Here is a 27,427-nt window from a genome sequence, read left to right on the forward strand (position 1 = left end):
TCTTCTTCTTCTTCTTCTTCTTCTTCTTCTTCTTCTTCTTCTTCTTCTTCTTCTTCTTCTTCTTCTTCTTCTTCTTCTTCTTCTTCTTCTTCTTCGTGTAACCATGACTAAACATTCCCTTGGGATTGCATCAGCAGTGACTAAGCATTTTACTAGGGTTGCATCATCCAGCACCAAACTATAAAGGTTAACCACATTTACTCAATTGCACTGCTATTCGCCTGAGGACACTCTAGCTCTGACTTAGATAGTCACACATGTGCTTTTTGGACCTACATTGGAAGGTAATTTGCATATTATTGATTTCTTTATCTCTGCTATTATATTGGTTTTTATTTACTGCATTGGCTTTTTAAATATATTTTATCTTTTAGATGTTCTAATTCAGCAACTGTGCATTTGGCACCAGACACATGACTTTCATCTTTTGAGGCCTCACAAACATCTTTGTCCTGTGTCTTTAGATCTTGCTGCTTAAGTAAATAATATAGCCATTTTTACTACACTGTAAGTTAAAAAAACCCACTATTTAATTATTTGTATTCAATATTCTTTTTATCATTTTTTTACAGCCTTCCTCTTCTTGGTCCAATATTCACTTATTGGTTCTCTTATTGTAATGTGTATTCAAGTTACGTGTACCTCAATATTGTTTGGCCTCTGAAGAAGGCCCCAACAGGGCGGAAACGTGTCAGGTCATGTGTCTATGCCCTTGTGTTTAGGCTATATTTTTTTATGAAGTTTTCAATAGGCCCTTATATGTTTTTAACTGTCTTTCTCTTTAACTGTCTTATATGTTTTTAACTGTCTTGCCTGGTGAGGGCCAGTTTGGTGTAGTGGTTAAATGTGAGGACTCTAATCTGGGAGAACCGGGTTTGATTCCCCACTCTTCCACTTGTACCTGCTGGATGACCTTGGGCAAGCCCTAGTTCTGACAAGAGCTCTCCTTGAAAAAGGGCAGTTTCTGTCAAGAGCTCTCTCAGCCCCACCCACCTCACAGGGTGTCTGTTGTGGGGAGGGGAGGGGAAAGGAGTTTGTAAACCGCTCTGAGACACCTTCGGGTAGTGAAAGGCGGGGTATAAATCCAATCTCTTCTTCTTCTTTCTAATAAATACATGTATTTTTGTATATCATAAGTTTCAACTAGGTTTTTAATATTGGCCCTTTATTAGACTTCCTTCTTACCCTTGTAGTTCTTGATTCCAGTTTTTGGGTCAGGTTTGTTTTCCCCTCCCTGTGTCTTACTGTAGATTTTTCCTCACCAGGTGCAAACCCAAAACTTCTCCTTCTTACCCTGCGGTTTCGGAATCCCCAGTTTGAGCGAGTTGCAAAAACTTGGGGAAAGAAGGGAGAACACTTTGTGCCTGGTGAGGAAAGATCTACTGCAGACAATTGCACGTAACACGCAGATCTTAAAAAAAAAAAAAAAAGTCAACACAGGGGATTTCACTGTGGTGGAAATGGTCACCGTGAGCATCTTCGAACCCAAGCAAATAAGGTGAAGGACTTTCCACGCGCCAAGCAGACGCTCTGCCACTGAGACACCCCCCTCCCCTCTCTGTGGCAACGACTCATTTGAAAATCACACACTGTAAAGCGGCAGGATGAGGCTTGCAGCGAGACCCCAAGAGGATTAGTCTGGGCACCTCAAGGGACTGCCTGAGAAAGCCCAAAAGTGCCTCGCTGAAGGGGGTCCCATCAGAGGCATAAAAGAAACTGTGGGAGAGGCTAGGCAGACATATACACATGAGGCCCACGGAGAAATCCCAAGTCACAGCAAAGAGCCATCTCAACAGAGAATAGGTCTCTCTGGGGCTACCTGTGTTCCCTCTAAGCTGAGTCAGTGTGAGCCAGCTCACAGTTTTTTAGCCTCCGGCTCACACATTTTTGTCTCAGCTCAGGAAGGATGTGGCTCCAGAGCAACCTAATTTATGCAGCAGCCAAATCGCTCGCTCACAACTTTAATGCCAGCAGCTCACAAAGTAGGATTTCTGCTCACAGGACTCCACAGCTCAGAGGGAGCATTGGTTGTGAGCCAGCGATCTGGCTGCTGTGTAAATTAGTTTGCTCTGGAGCCCTCCTTCCTGAGCTAAGACAAAAATGCGTGAGCCAGAGGCTAAAAAACTGTGAGCTGGCTCACCCTAACTCAGCTTAGAGGGAACACTGCTCACAACTTTAATGCCAGGAGCTCACAAAGTAGAATTTTTGCTCACAAGACTCCACAGCTCAGAGGGAGTATTGGTGGCTACTAGTCATGGTGACCCAAATGAAACCTCCACCTTCAGAGGCACTAATCTTCTGAATCCCAGAGCCAGGAGGCAACGTCAGGGGAAGGCCTCGACATCTACGCCTTATTGTTGGCCCGCCAGAGGAAGTGGTTGGAGACTGTGACCAATTCCCCATAAGCAACTGTGCCGCGCTCTTCCGTCTCCCCCGTTTGCATTGGTCAATTTCACACCATTCGCTGCAGGGCCGCATTTTGACCCGCAGCTCCCCCCGATTTCCCCTGCGTCTTCTCGATCCTCATTTTTTAAGATCAAGAAGATGTGGGGGAAAGGGGGAAGGGCTGTGGGTCAAAATGCGTCCGTGCAGCGAATAGTGTGAAATTGATCAATGCAAGTGGGGGAGACGGAAGAGCAGAGACAGGATTTTGGACTAGATGGACTATTGGTCTGATCCAGCAGGGCTCATCTTCTGTTCTTAGAATCATAGAATCATAGAATGTTAGAGTTGGAAGGGACCTTGCAGGTCATCTAGTCCAACCCCCTGCACTCTGCAGGAGCATCGGCGAAAGAGAACCCTACAGCATACCCGAAAGAGGGTCGTCCAGCCTCCGCTTGAAAACGTCCAGCGAAGGAACATCCACCACCTCCCGAGGCAGTCTGTTCCACTGCTCAACCACTCTGACAATTAGGAAGTTTCTCCTGATATTTAGCCGGTAATGACTTCCTTGTAATTTCCACCCATTAGATCTAGTCTTGCAATCCGGAGCAAGAGAGAATAGATTTATTCCATCTTCTACATGACAGCCCTTCAAATATTGGAATACTGCAATCATGTCCCCTCTAAGCCTTCTCTTTCCCAGGCTAAACAGACCCAACTCTTTCAGCCTCTCCTCAGAAGACTTGGATTCCAACCCTCTCACCATCCTGGTGGCCCTCTTCTGGACACGCTCGAGCTTGTCAACATCCTTCCTCAAATGTGGTGCTCAAAACTTGACACGGTACTCCAGGTGGGGCCTGACCATAGCAGAATAGAGCGGAACTACCACCTCCCGTGATCTGGACACGATGCTTCTGTTAATGCATCCTAAGATTGTATTAGCTTTCTTCACAGTCACATCGCACTGCAGGCTCATGTTTAGCTTGTGATCAACCAGAACACCCAGATCCCTTTCACATGTGCTGCTGTCAAGCCAAGCCCCTCCCATTCTATATCTGCGCCTTTGATTTTTTGTACCTAAGTGTAAGACTTTGCACTTCTCTCTGTCGAAATTCATTTTATTTGTCTCCGCCCACTGTTCCAGCCTATCTAGATCATTTGGAATCCTGACTCTGTATTCTTCAGAATTAGCAATCCCACCCAGCTTTGTGTCATCTGCAAATGTGATAAGAATCCCCTCTATGTCTTCCTCCAGGTCATTTATAAAAACATTGAACCAAGGACCGAATGCCAAGGACCGAGCCCTGTGGCACTCCACTCGAGACTTCCCTCTACGTAGACGCAGAGCCACTTACGGCACTGCACAACCACATCATTTTATGCTCTTATGTAGTCAATGCGCACATGTGGTGTTGAGCACTAGGAGCCCATAAGGAGGGGGGGAAATAGCCACACACTGATGCAGCTACATGTGTAGAGTAGTCTCAGAGTCCACAGAACACAAACAGGAAAAGCAAAGAAAAAAGGACAATTGCTGAAGGGACAGTATCACTCCAAAAAGAAGAGCAGGTTCCCAAACCTGGTACAAATTCAGACAGGGAGAATCTTGTAAGCGTCCCTACTTCCGATGCTCTAAATAACTTCAGTTCATGCATCTTGCTGTTTGGGGGGGAAAAGAGAGAGAAAAAAATCTCCCCTGCCTAGATGCACCCACACACTTTAGGAGAAACCAATTACCGGGTTCTAAGATATCCCGTTCTGTTTATAGCTTATCACAAAGTCATCACGGACAGAAATTTTACATAATTGCTTCCGGAGGGGGGGGGGGGACACCAAAACCAAAAACAGTGGAGTATCTTAACAAGACACTCTTCTCGGTTCTCCCTTGCTCTCAGGAAGAAACTCGAAGTTAAGGCAGACCTGCAGATGCAAACTCCTCCCAGAAAACCCCACCTTTACTATCAATCTCAGCCACACTGCATCGTTCTTGAGCTTTCCTTCCATTGTTCTTCAGTCACAAATGTCTGAATCACTGGAGCGGAATCCCGCTACAGCAAGTTTTGTTCTTAACGCTTAGGGGCAAAACACCCTAGTGCCCCCCCCCCAAAACCCTATGCATATTTTTCACCAATGAATGATAATTCACTGAACTTAATATGAGAAATCTCGCTGTCTTGCATTAAGGTAAATTCAGGTGGGGTAGCCATGTTGGTCTGAAGCAACAGAAGAACGTTTTGAGTCCAGTGGCACCTTTAAGACCCACAAAGTTTAATTCTGGGTGGTGGAAGGAGGAGGAGGAGGAGGAGGAGGAGGAGGAGGAGATGGTAATGAAGAAGAAGAGGAGGAGGAGGACAAGGAGGAGGAGGAGGATGAAACTGGATTTATATGGAGACAAGCTATTAGCAGTTAGTGAATATTGTGGTGGAAGAAGAAGGAGGAGGAGATGAATATGATGATGATGATGATGATGATGATGAAGAAGAAGAAGAAGAAGAAGAAGAAGAAGAAGAAGAAGAAGAAGAAGAAGAAGATGATATTGGATTTATACCCTGCCCTTCACTCAAGAGTCTCAGAGTGGCTTACAAGCTCCTTTCCTTTCCCGTCCCCACAACAGACACCCTGTGAGGCGGGTGGGGCTGAGAGAGCTCTGACAGAAACTGCTCTTTCAAAGACAGCTCTCATCAGAACTATGGCTTGCCCAAGGTCATCCAGCAGCTGCAAGTGGAGAAGTGGGGAAATCAAACCTGGTTCTCCCAGATTAGAGATTGCACACTTAACCACTACCCCAGTGATCCCACAGAGGTGTGTTTGCTCACACTCAGTATTAAACTTGGTTGGTCTTAAAGGTGCCCCTGGACTCAAACTTTGTTCTGTGAAGGTAAGACAGTGAGGGTATTTCAGATTTATTTTCATCTTGCGCCTACAGCCAGTTGTGAGTTTCGTTTTTTAAAAAACTGCAACTGCATGGCTGACACATCTCAGACTCTCACTCCGTCTACGCGATGCGGCTTTCTCCTTCGAAGGCATGAGGATTGCATTGTTAGGCATGGATGCCAACACTGAAAGTAGCACTGAAAAACATGTTGTTCCAACCCTTAAGGGCACTGAAGTTTTTGAAGAAGAAGAGGAGGAGGAGGGGGAGGAGGGGGGAGAAGATTGGATTTATACCCCATGGCCCTTCACTCGGAGTCTCAGAGGGGCTTACAAACTCCTTTCCCTTCCCCTCCCCACAACAGACACCCTGTGAGGTATGCGGGGCTGAGAGAGCTCTGACAGAAATGGCTCTTTTTCAAGGACAACTCTTGTCAGAACTACGGCTTGCCCAAGGTCATCCAGCCAGGTGTGAGTGGAGGAGTGGGGAATCAAACCCGGTTCTCCCAGATTAGAGTCCACACACTTAACCACCAGTGTTCCCTCTAAGCTGAGTTACTGTGAGCTAGCTCACCATTTTTTAGCCTCCAGCTCACAGATTTTTGACTCAGCTCAAGAAAGATGGCTCCAGAGCAAACTAATGTAGGCAGTAGCCAAATTGGCCACTCACGACTTTAATGCCAGGAGCTCGCAAGGTAGAATTTATGCTCACAGGACTCCACAGCTTAGAGGGAACATGGTTAACCACGACACCAAATTGGCTCTCTTTGGAACAGGGAACTCTCAGTTAGTCTTAGTTTTTCTTCAACCACGCTCTGAAAAAGGATGGAACTGGACTTGGACTGTCGTGTCAAAAATAGCACCAGCAAATTATAATGTATCACATTACTAGACGTGGTGATCTTGTGTGGGTGTGTGTTTGAGTGTCGCAGTGTAATATTATCACGTTAACTATGCTATGATATGATAACTCGCCCCTGCGTGATCGCCAGCTTGTGGTGCCTCCCGCGTGGAAGCCGTGTTTGCATGTAAACTCTCCCTACAACTGGCAACATAAAAACGAAACAAAACCCAGCATCCGAGATCACATTCGCTGCCAGAGGATGTAGCAATGGCCACAGGCACAGACGGTTTTAAAAGAGGGTCAGAGAGATTCGTGAAGGAAAGGTCCTAGCAGTGGCTATGAGCCCTGGGGACTAAAAGGAAATTCCACAGCCAGAGGAACTAAACCTATGAAACCCAGGGCCAAAAGCCACTATCAGGGGAAGGCCTCGGCCTCTCTGCCCTGTTGTTGGCCCTCCAGAGGAACTGGTTGGCCACTGTGCGAGGCAGGATGCTGGACAAGGTGGACCCTCAGTGGTCTGATCCAGCAGGACTCTTCTTATGCTCCTTTGCATTTAGGCATAATGCGCACAAGCCAGTGATCCCACAGAGGTGTGTGTGTATGTTCATCCCCACTCTTCTTCTTTGCATGTTCAATCAACACATGGAGGGTCAAGTGTCCATGTATCTCACTGGCTCTTGAAAGTTAACAAAACAAAACAAAAACATAGCTTTTTGTTGTTCAGTCGCACAGTCGAGTCCGACTCTTCGGCATAAGAACATCAGAGAGAAAATAAGAGAAACCAACGTTGGATTAGGCCAGTGGCCCATCCAGTCCAACACTCTGTGTCACACAGTGGGCAAAAATACCAGGGGCCCTCAGGAGGTCCAGCAGTGGGGCCAGGGCACTAGAAGCCCTCCCACTGTTGACCCCCCCCCAAGCACCAAGAAGACAGAGTATCCCTTGCCCCAGACCGAGAGTTCCTACCTAACCTTGTGGCTCATAGCCACTGATGGACCTCTGCTCTCAACATAAGAACATAAGAGAAGCCAATGTTGGATCAGGCCAATGGCCCATCCAGTCCAACACTCTGTGTCACACAGTGGCCAAAGATACCAGGTGCCATCAGGAGGTCCACCGGTGGGGCCAGTACACCAGAAGCCCTCCCACTGTTGCCCCCACCCCAAGCACCAAGAATACAGAGCATCCCTTGCCCCAGCCTGAGAGTTCCTATCTATACCTTGTGGCTAACAGGGGCCACTGATGGACCTCTGCTCCAGATGTTTACCCAATTCCCTCTTGAAGCCGTCCATGCTTGTAGCCTATGGACCATCTCATGCCAGGCCCTCCTGTCCTCTGCTGTCCTCCAGAGTTTGCTCAATTTCATGGTTGCTGCATCTACCTGTTGTCTAATTAGGACCTATCCATCCATCCATCCATCCATCCATCCATCCATCCATCTATCCATCCACCCACCCACCAGCAGAGTGTTTTATCAGAATGCAGAAGACGGAAAGCTTCATGGACCTGGAGACTGTTACTGATGCTCTCCTTCACTTTCCCCCGAGTTCGAACATGCTCGCCCTCTGGCCAAACCACTGGGGCCACTGATCCTTGCCTTACTCCGATGCAGAGGCACAGCTTCCAGCAGAAAACGAGCAGCCCCACAACTCACGCCACGACCTCGGGATGGAAGGCTTCCTGAAGAAACCGGGACACTCAGATCCCAGCAGGGAGACGCCAGCGCTTGGAGGAGAGCTATCCACCTTTGCTCAGAAAGGAGAATCACCCAATCCAATATGTCTAACTATATTTCACTATTAGCACAAATTAAATGTCTCTGTCCTCATCCCACAACCAACACGGCAGTCACAGATTACTTCATGTCTAGTCGTAAACACACTAATTCAGGGGTGTCAAACTCATTTGTTATGAGGGAGCGGTGGCACAGGCAGTAAAACGTCTGCTTTAACAGCAATGAACAGCACTATGGCTGTTCGAGACCCACCATGGCTGGGGTGAGCTCCCGGCCCTAGTCCTTGCTCCCGCCCACCCAGCGGTTCAAAAGCTGTAAAAAATAGTGAGTAGATAAATGGGTACCTGCCCTTAGGTGGCAGGGGGCACCCTCCTCCATATGAGGTGTGTGGTGGGAGCATTGGCGGTGGTGGCGGCGGAGCCCTGGTGTCTAGCGGATGTAACATCGAGAGGTGGAGCCCGATGACGACGGAGGCGGAGGTGGAAGCGTGGTGACGTGGAGGTGCAGGCGCAGCTGGAGCCGGAAGCGGACGTGAGTCGGAGCCGGAGCTGACACGGACCGCGCCCCAAAGAAAGCCACCACAACAAATGAAAGACCTACTCCTGACACTAGAATGGAAGCGCCGATCCGAAGACCACCTGGAAGGAAGGAGCCGAACCAAGCCAGAGAACAGCAAGCCCTGCCACCTGGGTGCCGGTAGGCAGCCCCGTCCCTGTACTATGTGGCCTTAGATAGGGTAGTAGCATTTGAAATGTATATGTGAACTGCCCAGAGACACTTCGGGGTCAGGGTGGTATATAAGCGGAATGTATAAATAAAAATAAATAAATAAATAAATGAGGGCTGGATCTGACATAAGCGAGACATAGTTGGGCCCAATCTTGTGTGTCGTACAATTTAATGCCAGGTAGCGAAGACAGAAACTTTATAAGGTCACAAACACAAAGATTTTTGTTTTACTTAAAATAAAAACATGCTTCAAACATCAGCACTCTTGCAATATTTTGTTTATTTAACAGTATCTGATAACTGACACCTCTTGCTCTGAATTGCTGTGTCAAAATGTAATGGAAAAATGGGAACCTATATTGGAGTTCTTAGCAACAGAAGATTTCTTACCCTCCTCTTGGCAGCAGTTTAGGGAATGGATGTAAACCATTTCTCGACATTGGCAGCAAAAATTTAACTGATTTGCTAGTTGTACATATACTGGATACTTAGTTAGCACCTTTATGCCAAAAGTTTGTTGATCTCTGCTTTACCCCTTGATTTAGAGTGGAAAGTATAGTCTTCTATTTTTCGAAACAAGCAATTGTATTTTTTCTGACTTTTGATGCTACCTACCTTGATACAAGTTTGCCACTATTGTCATTATTCTGAACTTTTATGTATCCTACTTTATAATGAAAATAAAATTAATTAAAAAAAAAAAGAAAAAAAAAGAAAAAAAAGAAAAAAATGTCTGTGCTGTCACAATCTTGAGTATGCTGTTCAGGTGTGTGTATCTGTAAGCTGCAAACCTACTCTTGAGTTATCAACATCTACCACAGAAATCTCATGCTCAGAGTTCTGAGTCTAGAACCCAGGTGAAAATATGCAATGGCTGACAGAGTCGGGCGAAGCAAGCTATGATGCAGCAGCTGCAGCAGCAGAACTGGAAGGAAGAGACGGCCAGTTCCACTGCAGGCCTGATGGAAGCTCTCCGGGGGCCTGATTCGGCCCCCGGGCCGCATGTTTGACACCCCTGCACTAGCTGCTACTGTAAATTTACACCTATGATTCACTACCACATTATACTTCAACTTTCACATAAGGCAACATACGTCTAGGTGTAATGTATGTAAAACATCTTACCTGTCTACGCTTGCTTGCTTGCACTGATTTCTTGAATGCAAGGTACCTTTTGTACTACTCGTTTTGAGCATAAGCAACCGCATAACTGTTAGATATTGTATTTTTTGAAAAACTAATAAAATTTAAATGATTCTTTAAAAAAAAGGAAACAAAAAAAGAAAGGTGAATCCCCTCCCAGCTCCGAGAGAGGAGGAAAACCGACTTACACTGAACAATGAGCTGGGCCAAAGCCTCCCTCGGCTTAACGTTGAACCCGTTGTACTGGCTCGTCTGGCACCGGTAGGTCCCCGTCATCTCCCGTGAGACATTGACGATCCTCAGGATCCCGTCATAGCTCTCCGTCTGCATCGAGCCGTCCGGCATGGGCGCCTCCTTGTCCGCCCGGGACCACAGAATGATGGGCTTGGGCTTCCCGGTCACCTGGCACTGAAGCTCCACCGTGTCTCCTTCCCGGGCGACCAAGGGAGACTTCTCTTGCGGAACAGTCAGGTTGGGTGGAACTTCAAATGGGTGCAAAAGGAGGGGGAAGAAGGGGGGAAAGAACAAAGAAGGGAAAACAAACAAGGTGTGGTCAGTACGTGGGAGTTCTCGTGTCTTTCTTACAACCCCCCCAACAATTGTAGGCTCTGGAAGCCAGGTCCCTGTTACAAACCTAGAAGAAAGAAGAACAAAGAAGAAAGAAGAAAGAAGAAGAAGAAAGAAGAAGAGGAGGAGGAGGAGGAGGAGACTGGATTTATACGGAGACTAGCTATTAGCAGTTAGATAGTGAATATTGTATTTAAATAGAGTTTTTTAATTATCTAATAATATTTTAATTTTATTCCTAACATTTTCATGTTTTACATTCTGGATAGTGTCTGTATGCATTTTACTGTTTTACTGTTTTACTGTTTTACCGGCTGATGTATTTTCAGTTCTTTTACATATTTGGTCAATGACCGTACTAATAAATTGTTGTTGACTGGATTTATACCCCACCCTTCACTCGGGAGTCTCAGAGCGGCTTACAAACTCCTTTCCTTTCCCCTCCCCACAACAGACACTGTGAGGTGCTTGCTTATAGGGGAAACGGTTTTACCTTTAAACACTCTCTGTGTATATAAACTTGATAGTTTTCTGCTGCCACCAGGAATTAAAAATTCAAATTCTCTCTCTCTTGGTAGCATAACCTAGGGTCTGGGCACTTCAGAGGACTATGTGGCCCTGAGGAAGTGCTGTACTGATTTCTGGGACAAGTTTTTTTTTAAAAAACTATTTATTTAATAAAGAACAAAATAAATTTCTGGTTATTTTGAACTGTTGCTGAAGAAAGTAACGTTTAAATATAACTGGCAAAGCTTGGTGCCACAAAAAGTCTCTCAGACTCCAAACTCCACTCTGACAGGCTTATACACTCAGTATACTCTCTCTCTCATATATATAGCCACACAGGCTAGTCTCTTTATTTTATTCACACAGAATACAATCAACTCTCTGGCTGATTTTGCACGAGAGCTGCCTCGCTGTTGCGCTGCCATTTGCCCTGGTTCTGCTGGTCAATTTCACACCCGAAGCCACATGGCTGATTTTGACCCACGGCTTCGCCTGATTTCCTCCACAGTTTCGTTGATCCTCAAAAAACAGGATCACGAAACTTCGGAGGAAATCGGGCGAAGCTGCGGATCAAAATAAGTTACGTGGCTTCGGGTGTGAAATTGACCAATAGAACTGGGGGAAATGGCGGTGCAACAGCGAGCCAGCTCTAGTGCGAAATCAGCCTCTTAGTCACACAGACTAAACTGTTGGTCTTACTCACACAGTAAATGACTCAAAATCCTCTTCAAACTTCACACACATAATCTCTTCAAAACTCTTCCATACTTGTCTCTCCTCACAGACACATACACACAGATTCCTCTCAGACACCCCTCCTCCCACACTCTCAGTCATCAGCCAATCACAATACACTTGTCTCCCTCTATCATTCGTCTCATTTTACTGCAGTCAAACTAAACATTTAAAGGAACACACAAACCAAAACATGGAATCATTACAGACACCCTGTGAGGTAGGTGTCCCTCTTCTACATGACAGCCCTTCAGATATTGGAAGACTGCAATCCTGTCCCTTCTAAGCCTTCTCTTTCCCAGGCTAAACAGACCCAGCGCTTCCAGCCTTTTCTTCTGGTATGTCCCCCAAAGAGTCATGCACTCTATGGATCAACATCTTCTGGTGATCCTCGATCTGAAAGATATCCGCTTAGCCTCAACCAGAGCCACATCTGTTTCAGGTCCGGCACTGGCCTGATGGAACACTCTCTCCAGTGAGATCCAGGCCGTGTGGGCCTTGATGCAGTTCCGCAGGGCCTGTAAAATAGACGTTCTGCTAGGCCTATGACTGAGGAGACAGAGGTCCCTCCGGACTGGCCTCCCCTGCTCTATCATGCTTTGTTTCATATCCTCATCTCGGTATGAGTTAACGTCTGCTGTTGCCTACACGTGTCAGCCTCGCAGGAACTCTCAGACGCAATAAGTCCTTTTACAAGCTTTATTGTGAAATCAGGGAAGTTGCTGTAAAGTCAAACGCTTTGACAGAACTGAAGAATATTACAAAGTAGGGAACTACGCGACCTTTGGTCCAGCCCTCATTCATACGTCATGATTACATAGTGCATAGACAGGTTAAGACCCACAGACCACCTGGAGGAAGAATGCCGGAGTCAGAGAACAACAACAGTCCTGCCACCTGGGTGACGGTAGGCAGCCCCACCCTTGTATACTATGTGGTTATCAAAATATTAGGGAAGTTTTGATCAAGCCTATAGTTAACTCCTTTCCAGGTCGTAATAGAAGGCTACTTCTGTCAATTATGCTGGCAGGGGATAACCAAAAGCTGACTAGGATGGTTGCCAAATTTGGTTGGTTGGCATACCAAACTAGGAAAGAAATAAAGTACAGATAGGCCTAAATCTAATTTCTGCTCCTAATATTGATTTTATCATGTCTGTATTTTAAAACTTTTAGATTCCTATTTATAATTTTAGATGCCATTATATTTTACAATTTTATTGCTCCCTTATCTGTACTTATTTGTCTTCTATTATACTGGTCTATGACCGTAATAAAGAACTTTGTATACTATGTGGCCTTAGTTAGGGAAAATGGATTGATACTACCTGTAAACCGCTCAGAGACCCTTCGGGGTCAGAGCGGTAAATAAATCGAATGTAATAAATAAAATATAAATAAATAAGACAGTTCAGTTAAGACAGTGAGAATGTTATCTTTAAAGTCTCTCTCGAAGGCCATGAGAACAAGAAACAGCGGAAGTTCTCTCTGACCTATACGGAGGAGGTTTCCTTTCACAGTGTTTCAGGCACAGCTAATCTAAGGTTCACACAGACATGTCTCAATCGCCCCTCCTGCAAGAATGTTGGAGGAGGACCTTGCAGACAGATTGATGCAACGCCAGCAGGTGCTAAACGGGAACTTGGGAACTACAAGCGGGGGGGAGGGGGACAGCGAGCAAAGCAGTAACAGAGCATAGCTATGTACATCAGAGAGCCACAGTTCCAAAGACAATGACCCGGGCAAACGTCCAATTCTGACAACATGAGGAGCCTGTGGGAGTGGATGCATTAATTAGTTACCACTGACTGCCATCTTATTGTTTCATCATTGATTGTGCTTTATAGTGTCTTAGAGATCATTTTATATTTAGATTAATAGTTGTTTATATCTGTATCTACATTGTTGTAACCCGCCCTGAGTCTTGCTGTGCCGGGGAGGGCAGGCTAGAAATCAAATCAAATGGAATAGATAAATTATACATTTGAGTCCCAGAGAACCTTAAAGACCCACACGGTTTTCAGAGTATGAGATTTCAAGAGTCCACGCCAATGCTCCCTCTAAGCTGTTGAGTCTTGTGAGCAAAAATTCTACTTTGTGAGCTACTGGCATTAAAGTTGTGAGCGAGCAATTTAGCTACTGCATCAATTAGTTTGCTCTGGAGCCCTCCTCCCTGAGCTCAGACAAAAATGTGTGAGCCGGAGGCTAAAAAACTGTGAGCTAGCTCACACTAACTCAACTTAGAGGGAACACTGGCCCAAGCTCCCTTGGTCAGGCACCTGATCAGAAACCAGTGTTCCGTCTAAGCTGAATTAGTGTGAGCTAGCTCACATTTTTTTTAGCCTCTGGCTCACACGTTTTTGTCCTCGTTCAGGAAGGAGGGCTCCAGAGCAAACTAATTGATGCAGCAGCCAAATCGCTCACTCACAGCTTTAATGCCAGGAGCTCACAAAGTAGAATTTTTGCTCACAAGACTCCACGGCTTAGAGGGAGCGTTGGCAGAGACTCTCCAAAGCTTATGCCTTGAAAATCTTGTTGGTCTCAAACGTGCTCCGGGACTCGAATGTGGCAGGCTCTCGGGTTCGCCAGGCATCTGATTCTGCTTGCTGAGCCTCACCTTGGAGTTGTGTGAATGACGAGTGTCCCACAGACCACTATCAGTACCCTCCCCCCCTTAAACTGCATATTCTAGGAAAGTAATATCACTTGTGGGGGGGTGGGGGGCATGTTTTGCCTGTTATTCCCAAAACTCTCGGGTTTTCAACCCTACACTGGCTCACCTTGTCCTGCCCACTCTCAGATCAAGATTCATCTTCTAGACCAGGGGTGTGAAACATGCAGCCCGGGGGGCCGATCAGGCCCCCGGAGGGCTTCCGTCAGGCCCACAGTGGAACTGGCCATCTCCTCCTTCCAGTTCTGCTGCTGCATCATCGCTCGCTTCACCAGACTCTCTCAATCGCTCAGCCATTTCATGTGTTCACCTGGGTCCTAGATTCAGAACTCTGAGCGTGAGACTTCTGTGGTGGATGTCAATAAATCAAAAGTCGGCTTGCAGCTTACAGAGCTAATGTTTTAAGCAAGTTTTTATTTTAAGTTAAAAAAACACCACCCTTTGCGTTTGTGTCCTTTATAAAGTTTATATCTCCGCTACCTGGCATTACCTTTTATGACGCGCATGGCCCGGCCCAACAAGGTCTCGTTTATATCAGATCCGGCCCTCATAACAAATGAGTTCGACACCCCTGCTCTGGACCCTGTTTTAGTTGTCTATTTTGCTTCTTCACCAAATATTTAAACAATGTACCCAAAATATTGGCACTGAAGAGCTGTTAAAACCTGTCACAAAACAGTGGCAAATGCAACACAAGCAAAACCCTGTGTGCCACAAAAAGGGGACGTGTACCTACAGAACACTTGGATACACTCCGACAACAGCGTCCGACCCGGAATAAAGAGGGAAGGCATTTTCTCAAACCACAGCCATTCATCTCCCTCTTTTTCCCCCTGTTTCTCACAGCACTGCAAGCATTCAGCAGAAGAAAGCAACAAGGATGGGGAAGAAGAAAAAAACCTTCGCCATTAAAACGGACGCTTGTTTTGCAGACAAAAACCCACTGATTCTAAGAAGGGTGGGACTTTTTCTTTTTTTTTAAGATCTAAATGATCAGACTGAATAACACTTGCAGCTTACCAGTGTCTTGGTTGACCCATTAATTACAGCCTAGACATTTGCTTTTGTCGTTATGCCTACAGACAACAACTTTTTGGTACCGTTTTAATAAGCACTTTTGAACTGAAAGGTTCACACTTTCCCGGGGCTGACAAAGGCATCCGGGGGACGCGGCCCTCCCTCAACGGGATCCTGGGCTCACGGTCTAATGGTCTAATAAGTGAGTGACATTTAATTAGCAACTTTCTTTTGTAGATAAAAGGTCACTCGAGTGGAGAACGGCCCACCCGGACATGCCACATCGTCGCCCAAAGAGCTTTGACGGACGCCGTTCCAACCTGTGAGTCACACTGCCAAGAAACAAGGAGGAAGAACCATCTCCTTCCTGAAGGAGAAAGGCCACACCTGAGAGTATGTTGAGGCCATCGGCCTGCGGACCCCACCAGAGTCCCCTCTAAGCTGAATTAGTGTGAGCTAGCGCACAGTTTCTCAGCCTCCGGCTCACACATTTTTGTCTTGGCTCGGGAACGATGGCTCCAGAGCAAACTGATTTATGCAGCAGCCAAATGGCTCGCTCACAGATTTAATGCCAGTGGCTCACAAAGTAGAATCTTTGCTCACAAGACTCCACAGCTTAGAGGGAGCATCAGATCCCACCCCGTTTTATAACGGAAGTGTGAAGGTGCCTTACATTGGGAGCCAGATGACAAGTCCCTGCAGCTCAACACTGTCTGGTTCGGAAGGCTCCAAGGGCTTTTCCAGTCTGCTCTCCAAAACCCTTTCAAAACCAAAGCTGGAAGTCCTTGCAGGCAAAGACTGTACTCGGCTATCGAGTTAGCAGCGGCAGGCAGTCCCCCAAAGGCAGGGATGCAGAAACCTCTCACAGTGTTGGTTCTCTCCAGTTCCCTTTCATTTAAGGAGTCCAAATTCTTCCTGCTTGAATTATTATTATTATTTTTAAAAAATGGGGATTAAGCTAATTTGTTTACCATTTTTTACACCTGCCTTTTCTAACCACCAGTCTCAGCATTTGGCGCAAACTGTGCCCGCTTTTTCCATGATTCCTGTTAACATCTTTTGAAAAGGACACGTAGGTGCACTCCAGTTTTGCAAGGGAAGGTGTGTTACACACAGGGAGTGGACACACTGGCATGCATGCTGGTTAGTGATGTCGACTGAGTTTGGGAATTCTTGGCAATTTGGGTGTGCAACCTGGGGAGTGTGGGGTTCGGGAAGGGGAGGAGGAGATTGGATTCATACCCCGCGGCCCTTCACTACCCAAAGGAGTCTCAGAGCGGCTTACAAACTCCTCTCCCTTCCCATCCCCACAACAGGCACCCTGTGAGGTAGGCGGGGCTGAGAGAGCTCTGGCAGCAGGGGTCATTTCCTGCAGGAGCGCACAGGAGTGGAGCTCCAGCAGTAAAGATCCCAGGGAGCGGGCACATGCATCAAGCCCCGCCCCCTGCTCCCAGCAGCCCTCAGTCAGAGTGAGAAGCAGCCAGATACGTTGCAGAGCCCCCCCCCCACAGCCCCCCATTACAGAACAGTCCAGTGGCACCTTTAAGACCAAGTTTTATTCAGGTACAAGCTCTCCCTCCTCTGCGAGGGCAGATCTGCACGTCCCCCCCCCCCCATAGCTAGCAATCCAAAACAGGCCAGTGGAGCCTGAGCGGTTGGTGTTGCCTTCCGACACACTTCCGGTGATGTCGGGGGTGTGGCATATGCAAATAAGATGCTAATGAGTTATGCTAAAGAGGTCCTACACCTCTTTTTCTACGAAATGACCCCTGTCTGGCAGAAACTGCTCTATTTTTTCAAAGATAGCTCAGACAGAACTACGGCTCGCCCGAGGTCATCCAGCAGCTGCAAGTGGAGGAGTGGGGAATCAAACCCATTTCTCCCAGATTATAGTCCGCGCACTTAACCATGACACCAAGCTGGCTCTCTGGGAGGGACCAAACTGGGAGGGGCCACTGTGAGGTATATCAAGATGAGTTAGTCTGTAGCAGTAGAAAAGAGCAGACGTCCAGGAGCACCTTGAAGACTAGCAACATCTGTGGCAGGGGAGGAGCTTTTGTGAGTCACAGCTCACTTCTTCCCTTCAGATAGAAGAAGTGAGCAGTGACTCATGAAAGCTCATAGTAAAGGTAAAGGTCTCCCTTGCTCGAAAGCCAGTCGAATCCGACTTTAGGGTTGCGGTGCTCATCTCCGTTTCCAAGCCGAAGAGCCAGCGCTGCGCGGAGACGTTTCCGTGGTCATGTGGCCGGCATGACTAAACACCAAGGCGCATGGGACGCTGTTACCTTCCCACTGAAGTGGTACCTATTTATCCACTTGCAATTTCTTGCTTTCGAACTGCTAGGCTGGCAGGCGCTGGAACTAGAGACGGGAACTCACTCCGTCATGTGGCACACTCGGGTCTCGAACTGCTGAACTACTGACCTTCCACAACCTGCAGTTCAGCATCTTAACCATTTGAGCCACCACAGCTCCTATGAAAGCTCATACTCTGCCACAAATGTTGTTGATCTTCAAGTTCCTACTGGTTGTTCCACTGGGTCTATGGTTGGAGGACAGAGGTAGACCTCTAGCCGGTAGGCTATAAGTTTCTGGCCTCCCCTTTTCTCCCCTCTCCCCCTGTCCCCCCCCCCATTCCCCTTCTTCAATGTCTGTAGATGCCCCCCCCCCGAGTAGTGTTCCCTCTAAGCTGAGTTAGTGTGAGCTAGCTCTCAGTTTTTTAGCCTCCGGCTCACACATTTATGTCTCGGCTCAGGAAGGATGGGCTCCATTTTGTTAAGCAAAGAATCATGGATGTTGAAAGGCAACATGATTTGAACTTGATAAAGCGATATCTGCCGGGAAGGGCGAGACTAAATAAGGTAATGGTACATTTACAAAACTTAGACAAACATGACTATAGAAGAGCATTTACCCTGCTCAGAGCCGATATGCTTCCATCTGCAGTTTTAGAAGGTAAATACAAAAGACAGCCTTATGAGGGGTGTATCTGTGGAGAGGGGAAGGTAGAAACAAGGGAACGTGTGATGTTCGAATGTAAAATGTATCAAAGTATTAGAGACATTTACATAACCCCGATTTGTTCTCGATTTCCTGGGAGAAATGAAAGATTTTACCTAGATAAGTTGCTGGCGGACAAAGAGCAGGAAAGTACTTTACACATGGCAAAATTTGCCATGCAGGCGATCAAAATCTGGAGACAAGCTATTAGCAGATAGTAAATATTGTACTTAAAAAGAGTTTTTAAATTATCTAATAATATTTTAATTTTATTCCTAGCATTTTAATGTTTGATATTCTGGATAGTGTCTGTATGCATTTTACTCAGGGCTATTTTTGGGCAGGAACACACAGGAACGGAGTTCCGGCTGGCTCCCGAGTTGGCCACGCCCAGCAGGAACTCATTAGCATAATAGGCCACACCCAACAGCAGAAACTCATTAGGATTGGCTACATTAGGGGTGTGTGGCCTAACATGCAGAGGAGTTCCTGCTACAAAAAAGCCCTGGGTTTTGACCACAAACAAGGTAAACAGAATAAGAAGGGAAAGGTGGGTGTGGCTGGATGACCACACTTCTGGTAACATGGGGGTGTGGCCTAATCTGCTAATGAGCGGTGCTGTCAGGGTGTGGCCTAATATGCTAATGAGTTTTGCTGTTGGGTGTGGCCTATTATGCTAATGAGTTCCTGCTGGGCTTTTTCTACAAAAAGAGCCCTGATTTTACTGTTTTACCGGCTGATGTCTTTTTGGTTCTTTAACGTATTTGGTCAATGGCCATACTAATAAATTGTAGGAAGGGTGGCTCCAGAGCAAACTAATTGATGCAGCAGCCAAATCGCTGGCTCACAACTTTCATGCCAGTGGCTCACCGAATAGAATTTTTGCTCACAAGACTCCACAGCTTAGAGGGAGCATTGAGTTTTTTATGCCTAGATGAGTTTTTATGTCATCGTGAACTTTTTAGCAACTGTTCAGTTGATTTTATTGTCATTATGACTATGTGTAAGTTATGTTTTAGAAGATTAGAAACGATATTTATCTTGTAGATTTATAACCGCCCAGAGCCTTTATAATTCAAGCTGGTTGGAACAGATACAGACTGAAGCGTTTCACCGCTCGGACATGTCTCATCTCGCTCGGATGGAGACGTGCCGAGACCCGGCTGATGGGAGGGGTTCGAGTTTGTCCCGCCCGCCCCCCTTGAGGTCTCAGTAGGAGACCCCCAGCCTAGGGAGATGAGGAGAGTCTCTTCCAAGGGGACGCCCGAGGAATTGAGGCTCACCTTCTTCCCCGATAGGTCCCGTCACCATAGAGCCAGCATGGCGCCTAGAGACGACTGCCGGAGCAAGCGATCACGACCAACTCGTTACAAAGACTTCCAGAAGATCTCCAAGGCTACAAACTGTGAGTTAAGCAAAGCTCAGGTGAAAAATAAGCGCATGGAGCCTTGGTAGTAATTGGAAGCGCCTAAGTTCAAGTGGTTAAGACGCTGAACTGCAGGCTGTGGAAGGTCAGTATTTCAGTAGTTCGAGACCCAGGTGCTGCATGACGGAGTGAGCTCCCGTCTCTAGTACCAGCGCCTGCCAACCTAGCAGTTCGAAAGCAAGAAACTGCAAGTAGATAAATAGGTACCACTTCGGTGGGAAGGGAACAGCGTTCCGTGTGCCTCCGCATCTAGTCGTGCCGGCCACATGACCACAGAAACGTCTTCGGACAGTGCTGGCTCCTCGGCTTTGAAACGGAGATGAGCACCACAACCCTAGAGTTGGATTCGACTGGCTTTCGAGCAAGGGAACCTTTACCTTTTACCTTTAAGTTTGAAGCGCTGAGGCCACAACTGGGCATGTGGGTGTTTCCTGGCTCAGCACAGGGCTGCCACCATTTTAGAAACACAGTCAAAAACTGGCTCAGTGTACCACTACACTCAGAGCACTACACTGTTAGTATAAGAATGTTTTGAATCAAGTGTCAAGCATTTTTGGGTACAGCATTACAGTTTTTGACTGTGTTTCTAAAATGGTGGCAGCCCTGTGCTGGCCCAGGAAACACCCACATGCCCAGTTGGGGCCTCAGCCTGGCCCCTGGAAACCCACCGCGTCTCTTCAGCCTCGGCATCCAAAGAACCGTCCAGGGGCGGAGCAGCGGAGAACGCATTACCGAGGGCGGTTCCAGCTTAGACGGGGACTTGTACCGAATGAATCACCTGGCAAGTGAATCACCTTTGTGAGGACAATACATCGATCAGATTGGTGTCAACACCTCATCCCTCTTTGGTTTTCAGTGGGATGTTGCAGGAGGTGAGCGATCTGGCGGAATATTCCAGTCGTGACTCAGGAGCTCACGCTGCTGGTGGTTCATGCGTGGACATCAGTGGTTGTGTGTGGGAGGGGGCTTTTTCTGCGTACCGGATAACTGTTCCAGCACCCCCGAAAGTCACTAATGACTCTCAGCTGCACATTGAGGCAAAACTAGTTTCACTTGAGCGTGCGATGAAGTCGTGCATTCAGGACGACTCAATACAGTGCGAGTACCTGTCCGGGCACAAAGGAAAATGTGTTCCACCTCAGGTTTCCCCCTCCTCTTCCTCCTTCTCCTCGCTCTGTTTTCACTGCTCATTCCAGGGCACTGCATTTAAGAAGAGGCATCATCCGTCTCTCAGGTCTGGCCGTCTGACGGATGCTCCCGCAACATCTCATCGCTCTCCCAAATGAATCCACGGCCAGTAACAATAATGCATTGGCTACTTTCCGCTTGGAAAGGGACGCACCGTTGCACCAAATGGCCCTCTCGGCTCTCCTCTGGCGAAACGGTCACACCCGCTCTTTGCCCATTATCCATCCGTCATGAACGGGGGCATCCGATACCGCCGCCCCCCCTTCCACCCACGCTCCCTTCTACACGGTGCCTTTTGGCAAGATGACATCTGCTCAAGTTATGTGGGGGCCCGTCTCCCTCCCATTGTTTAAGAGGTCAACAAAACGCCATACTGTGAAGACAAGGAGGGAAGGAAACAAAAAGCTCCGAGCAAGGCTGTGTCTGGAACTGGGCCCCCACCGACTTTCCCCGACAACAAAATCCAAAGCGACTTTAGGATCTTCCTGTGGGAAGACGGATCAATAAACTGAAGCGTAATCCCGATAACAGTGAGGCAGGCGGTGGGTGGAGATGCAGTCAGAGGACGCGGAGTCTGCCTGTTCTGGGTTCCAGTTTTCCCCGACCTGAAATGGCCCTGAGTTTGCACCATCCCCGCCTATCTGATGAGAGCATTTTTAAGCTGCAGTCACAGGACAGTTTGGTGTAATGAGAGTAGAGCCAGTTTGGTGTAGTGGATAGGAGCACAGACTCTAATATGTGGTTCTGATTTGATTCCCTGCTCCTCCACATGCAGCTGCTGGTGTGACCTTGGGTCAGTTACAAGTTCTCTCAAGAGCAGTTCTCTCAAGAGCTCTCTCAGCCCCACCTACCTCACGGAGTGTCTGTTGTGGGGAACGGAAAGAAGAAGAAGGAGAAGGAGAAGAAGAAAAGAAGGAGGAGGAGGAGATAGGACTTATACCCCGCCCTTCACTTGGAGTCTCAGAGTGGCTTACAGACTCCTTTTCCTTCCCCTCCCCACAACAGATACCCTGTGAGGTACGTGGGGCTGAGAGAGCTCTTTCCAGAACTGATCTTGAGAGAACAGCTCCGAGAGAACTTGTGACTGAACCAAGATCACATCAGCAGCTGCAAGTGGAGGAGTGGGGAATCAAACACGGTTCTCTCAGATTATAGCCCGCGCACTTAACAACGACACCAAACTGGTGGAGATTGTCAGCCGCTCTGAGACTCCTTTGGGTAGTGAAAGGCAGGGTATAAATCCAGTCTCCTCTTCCTCCTTCCCAGAATCCTGTGCACTTTAACCCATAGGACATTAAGTGCAGGGCGCTGCTATGCACTGTACGCGGGGCTGCCTTTGGAGGCTGTTCAGCTGGTTCCAAATGCAGCGGTAGGACTTCCAGACAGCTTGGCTCACATATACCATCCCTTGCCCGTTACATTTTGTTTTAATGAGCATCCCTGCATTGGTTCCCAATCTATTTCTGTGCAGAATTCAAAGCGGCAGTTGCTTTACAGCCGTCAGAGTCTGGCATCGTAAGGACTGTGCCTTTCCCTGGAAACAGCCTGAGAGCTGATTGCCCTTCTGAAAAAGGTGTGTCCAGGGGCTCAGATTCTGCACCCCCCAAAAAAAACAACAGCTAGGCAGCAACTCCAAGGCTGGGAAGCACTCTCTGGGGCAACTTAAGCTACTGAACAGCAACCAGTGTGCAGCTGGTCACTTAAGAGGAGAGCAGGGAGCTCTTCCTGTTGGCAGCAGAGGAGAGGACTCCCAAGAAGGGGTTTGAATTAAGAGGAAGAAGAGGAGGAGAAGAGATTGGATTTATACCCCATGGCCCTTCACTACCCAAGGGAGTCTCAGAGCGGCTCACAAACTGCTTTCCCTTCCCTTCCCCTCCCCACAACAGACACCTGGTGAGGTAAGTGGGGCCGAGAGAGCTCTTTCGTGGACTGCCCTTGAGAGAAAAGAAGAAGAAAAAGAAAAAGAGGAGGAGGAGGAGGAGATTGGATTTACACCCCGCCCTTCACTACCCAAGGGAGTCTCTGAGCGGCTTTACAAACTCCTTTCCCTTCCCTTCCCCTCCCCACAACAGACACTCGGTGAGGAAGGTGGGGCCGAGAGAGCTCTTTCGTGGACTGCCCTTGAGAGAAAAGAAGAAGGAGGAGGAGGAGGAGGAGAAGAAGAGGAGGAGGAGGAGGAGATGGGATTTATACCCCGCCCGTCACTACCCAAAGGAGTCTCTGAGCAGCTTACAAACTCATTTCCCTTCCCCTCACCACCACAGACACCCTGTGAGGTCGGTGGGGCTAAGAGAGCTCTTTCAAGAACAGCTGTGCCAGAGCTTGTGACTGACCCAAGGTCACACCAGCAGCTGCAAGTGGAGGAGTGGGGAATCAAACCCCGTTCTCCCAGATTAGAGTCCACGCACTCAAGCATTCCACCAAACTGGCTGGGATGGTACCGGCTGGACATTAGGGAAAAAAAACCCCTTTTTTGTCAGTCAGAGTCATGCCACAGTGGACTCAGCTGCCTGGGGAGGTGGTGAGCTCCCCCTTCTCACTGGCAGTCTTCAAGCAGCGGCTGGACAAACACTCGTCAGGGATGCTCCAGGCTGACCCTGCACTGAGTAGGGGGTGAGACTAGATGGCCTGTAGGGCCCCTTCCAACGCTGTGTGATTCCATGAATTCTATAATTCATTTAAAAACAATAAACAAGTGCCTTGTCCGTTGAGTGGCTGGCTGACCTCTTGGAAAATAAGGGCTTCTTGCGAGAGGCTGGGTGGGGAAGGAGCACGCGGGGTTTGCTGTGCCCTCATAGAACCATAGAATGTGAGAGTTGGAAGGGACCTTGGAGGTCATCTAGTTCAACCCCCTGCACTCTGCAGGAGCACAGCTGAAAGACAGCGCTACATACCTACATACCTCAACCATCTCAACCTTCGTCGTATATATATGACTAGCACAGGCAATAATGGTGGAGTTGGGTGTCTCTTGGGCTGTGTTTCATTGGAAGAATCATAGAATGTGAGAGTTGAAAGGGGCCTTACAGGTCATCTAGTCCAACCCCCTGCACTCTGCAGGAGCACAGCCGAAAGAGAGCCCTACATACCTACAACATACCCGGAAGATGGTCGTCCAGCCTCCGCTTGAAAACGTCCAGCGAAGGAGCCTCCACCACCTCCCGAGGCAGACTGTTCCACTGCTCAACCACTCTGACAGTAAGTGTCTCCTGATATTTAGCCGGTAACGACTCCCTTGTAATTCCCACCCATTAGACCTAGTCTTGCAACCACATTGTTGTTGTTGCTCAATCGCACAGTCGAGTCTGACTCTTCGCGACCCCATGGGCCACATCATGCCAGGCCTTCCTGTCTTCCGTTGTTTTTTTACTAGCAATCCTAATTGAAGTTTTTTTTAATTGCTGCCTTTTTATTGTTTTTTTATCATTCTCATTTTATTGCATTTCTTCACTTATTGCAATAATGTTTTGTTTATACTGTACGCTGCTTTGAGTTCTGCAAGGGAGAAAGATGGCTACTACGTGTTTTCAATATTTTCATTTATTCAAGGGAGTCTACATACCAGGGAGGCTTTTAAAAACATCTTAAATAAACCAACGGCTATATTTAGAGTGTGTGCCTTTATTACTGTAAATTGTTTCATGTGTTCTTTAAGCTGAGAAAACAAGATACGCACAAACAAACAAACAAGTCGGCAAACAAGCTGCTCGGAAGTGCACCTGCTCGTGCCGGGTCTGCAGACCTCCCGAACAAGTGCCTAGAGAGAGAAATGGGACGGAAACAGTCAAAACCGAAGCTTGGAGACTGAGCCGTCAGCCTGTCGACCCACTGAAGGAGCAGGTTCATCGCTGGGGGTGCCGGCAGATTCTGACCCACAGTTGGAAGTATATAGAATCACAGAATCATAAAATGTTAGAGATGGAAGGGACCTTACAGGTCATCTAGTCCAACCCCCTGCACTCTGCAGGAGCACACCTGAAAGATAGCCATACATACCTACAACATACCCGGAAAATGGTCATCCAGCCTCCGCTTGGAAACGTCCAGTGAAGGAGCATCCGCCACCTCCCGAGGCAGTCTGCTCCACTGCTCAACCACTCAGACAGGACGTTTCTACTGATATTCAGCCACTATTGACTCCCTTGTAACTCCCACCCATTCGATCTAGTCTTGAAGTCCGTAGCAAGAGAGAATAGATCTGCTCCACCTTCTACATGACAGCCCTTCAAATATTTCATAGAATCATAGAATGTTTGAGTTGGAAGATACCTTGCAGGTCACCTAGTCCAACCCCCTGCACTCTGCAGGAGCACAGCCGAAAGAGAGCCCTACATACCTACAACATACCCAAAAGATGGTCGTCCAGACTCCGCTTGGAAACGTCCAGCAAAGGAGCCTCCACCACCTCCCGAGGCAGTCTGTTCCACTGCTCAACCACTGTGACAGGAAGTTTCTCCTGATATTTAGCCGATAACGACTCCCTTGTCATTTCCACCCATTAGATCTAGTCTTGCAATCCGGAGCAAGAGAGAATAGATCCACTCCATCTTCTACATGACAGCCCTTCAGATACTTGAAGACTGCAATCGTGTCCCCTCTAAGCCTTCTCTTTTCTCAGGCTAAACAGACCCAACTCTTTCAGCCTTTCCTCGTGAGACTTGGATTCCAACCCTCTCCCCATCCTGGTGTAGGTCTCCTCTGTGCCACATGGAACCTTTTTGCCAGCTTTTGCTGGTATGCCAGCTACAGCCTTTCCTCAGGAAGCACAATCTGGCCACATCGATCCATCCTCTGACCACACCTAAGCTAGACAACTGTACTGAGCTGTGCACGAGGCTGCCCTTGGAAACTGTCCAGAAACTTCAAGTGGTCCAAAAAGTGGCAGCCGGGCTCCTGCTGGGGGCAGGATACAGGGACCGTATTGCCGCTGCACTGAAAGTTTCCACTGGCTGACCATTTATTTCTGGGCAGAATTTAAAGTGCTGGAATACTGTGGAGTACTCTGTGCAGTTCTGGTCGCCACACCTCAAAAGGGAGATTATAGCATTGGGAAAAGTGCAGAGAAGGGTAATTAGAATGATAAAAGGGTTGGAACACTTTCCCTATGAAGAAAGGTTAAAACGCTTGGGGCTCTTTAGCTTGGAGAAACAACAGCTGAGGGGTGACATGATTGAGGTTTATAAGATTATGCATGGAATAGAGCAGGTAGAGAAAGAAGTATCATAGAATCATAGAATGTTAGAGTTGGAAGGGACCTTGCAGGTCATCTAGTCCAACCCCCTGCACTCTGCAGGAGCACACCTGAAAGATAGCCATACATACCTACAACATACCCGGAAAATGGTCATCCAGCCTCCGCTTGGAAACGTCCAGTGAAGGAGCATCCGCCACCTCCCGAGGCAGTCTGCTCCACTGCTCAACCACTCAGACAGGACGTTTCTACTGATATTCAGCCACTATTGACTCCCTTGTAACTCCCACCCATTCGATCTAGTCTTGAAGTCCGTAGCAAGAGAGAATAGATCTGCTCCACCTTCTACATGACAGCCCTTCAAATATTTCATAGAATCATAGAATGTTTGAGTTGGAAGATACCTTGCAGGTCACCTAGTCCAACCCACTCCAGGTGGGGTCTGACCATAGCAGAATAGAGCGGAACGACCACCTCCCTTGATCTAGACACGATGCTTCTGTTAACGCATCCGAAGATTGCATTAGCTTCCTGCACAGCCACATCGCACTGCAGAAAGTAGTTCTCTCCCTTTCTCACAATACAAGAGCTCGCGGGCACTCCGTGAAATTGCTGAGTGGTCGGGTTAGAACACATAAAAGGAAGACCTTCTTCACCCAAAGAGTGATGAACAGATAGAATTCACTGCCATAGGAGGTGGTGGCGACTACAAACAGGGACGGCTTCAAGAGAGAATCGGATAAACATCTGGAGCAGAGGTCCATGAGTGGCTATTAGCCACAATGTATAGAGAGGAGCTCTGGGTCTGGGGCAGGTGATGCTCTGTCTTCTTGGTGCTTGGGTGGGTGAGTCAACAGTGGGAGGGCTTCTAGTGTCCTGGCCTACTGATGGCACCTGGTATTTTTGGCCACTTTGTGACACAGAAGAGTGTTGGACTGGATGGGCTACTGGCCTGACCCATCATTGGCTTCTCTCTTATGTTCTTATGCTGGTTCTTACCTCCAAGGCCCTGACTGGCATGGGGCTGGGGTCTTTGAAGGAAACCTCCTCCTCTGCTGCCCAGCCCACCGGTAAAGGAGCCCTGAAGAGGTGAGGGTGGCAGTGACCAAAGGCAGGGCTTTTTCAGTGGTGGCACCTCACTCTCGGACTGCCCCTCCCCCTTGGGGTTAGCCTGGTGCCGACTTGACTGCCTTTTAGGTGCCAAGCTAAAACATTTCAGAGAGCCAGTTTGGTGCAGTGGTTAGGAGCGCGGACTCTAATCCGGGAGAACCGGGTTTGATTCCCCACTCCTCCTTTACATGCAGCGGCTGGTGTGACCTTGGGTCAGTCACAAGTTCCCTCAGGGCTATTCTCTCAAGGGCAGTTCTCGGGACAGCTCTCTCAGCCCCACCTGCCTCACAGGGTGTCTGTTGTGGGGAGGGG

At 47.9% G+C, this 27,427-nt stretch overlaps 1 protein-coding gene across 1 annotated transcript in view; it reads right to left on the reverse strand.

The window, feature by feature from the left end:
* MDGA2 (MAM domain containing glycosylphosphatidylinositol anchor 2) overlaps positions 1–27,427 on the reverse strand; it is a 407,262-nt gene that overhangs the window by 212,651 nt on the left and 167,184 nt on the right. Inside the window, exon 8 of the mRNA XM_015418765.1 lies at positions 9,893–10,186. Coding sequence (XP_015274251.1) covers positions 9,893–10,186 — 294 coding nt within the window. The remainder of the gene's footprint in view (positions 1–9,892; positions 10,187–27,427) is intronic.

Source organism: Gekko japonicus, unplaced genomic scaffold (assembly GCF_001447785.1).
Source record: "Gekko japonicus isolate JY-2015 unplaced genomic scaffold, Gekko_japonicus_V1.1 scaffold929, whole genome shotgun sequence".
Classification (NCBI taxonomy): domain Eukaryota; kingdom Metazoa; phylum Chordata; class Lepidosauria; order Squamata; family Gekkonidae; genus Gekko; species Gekko japonicus.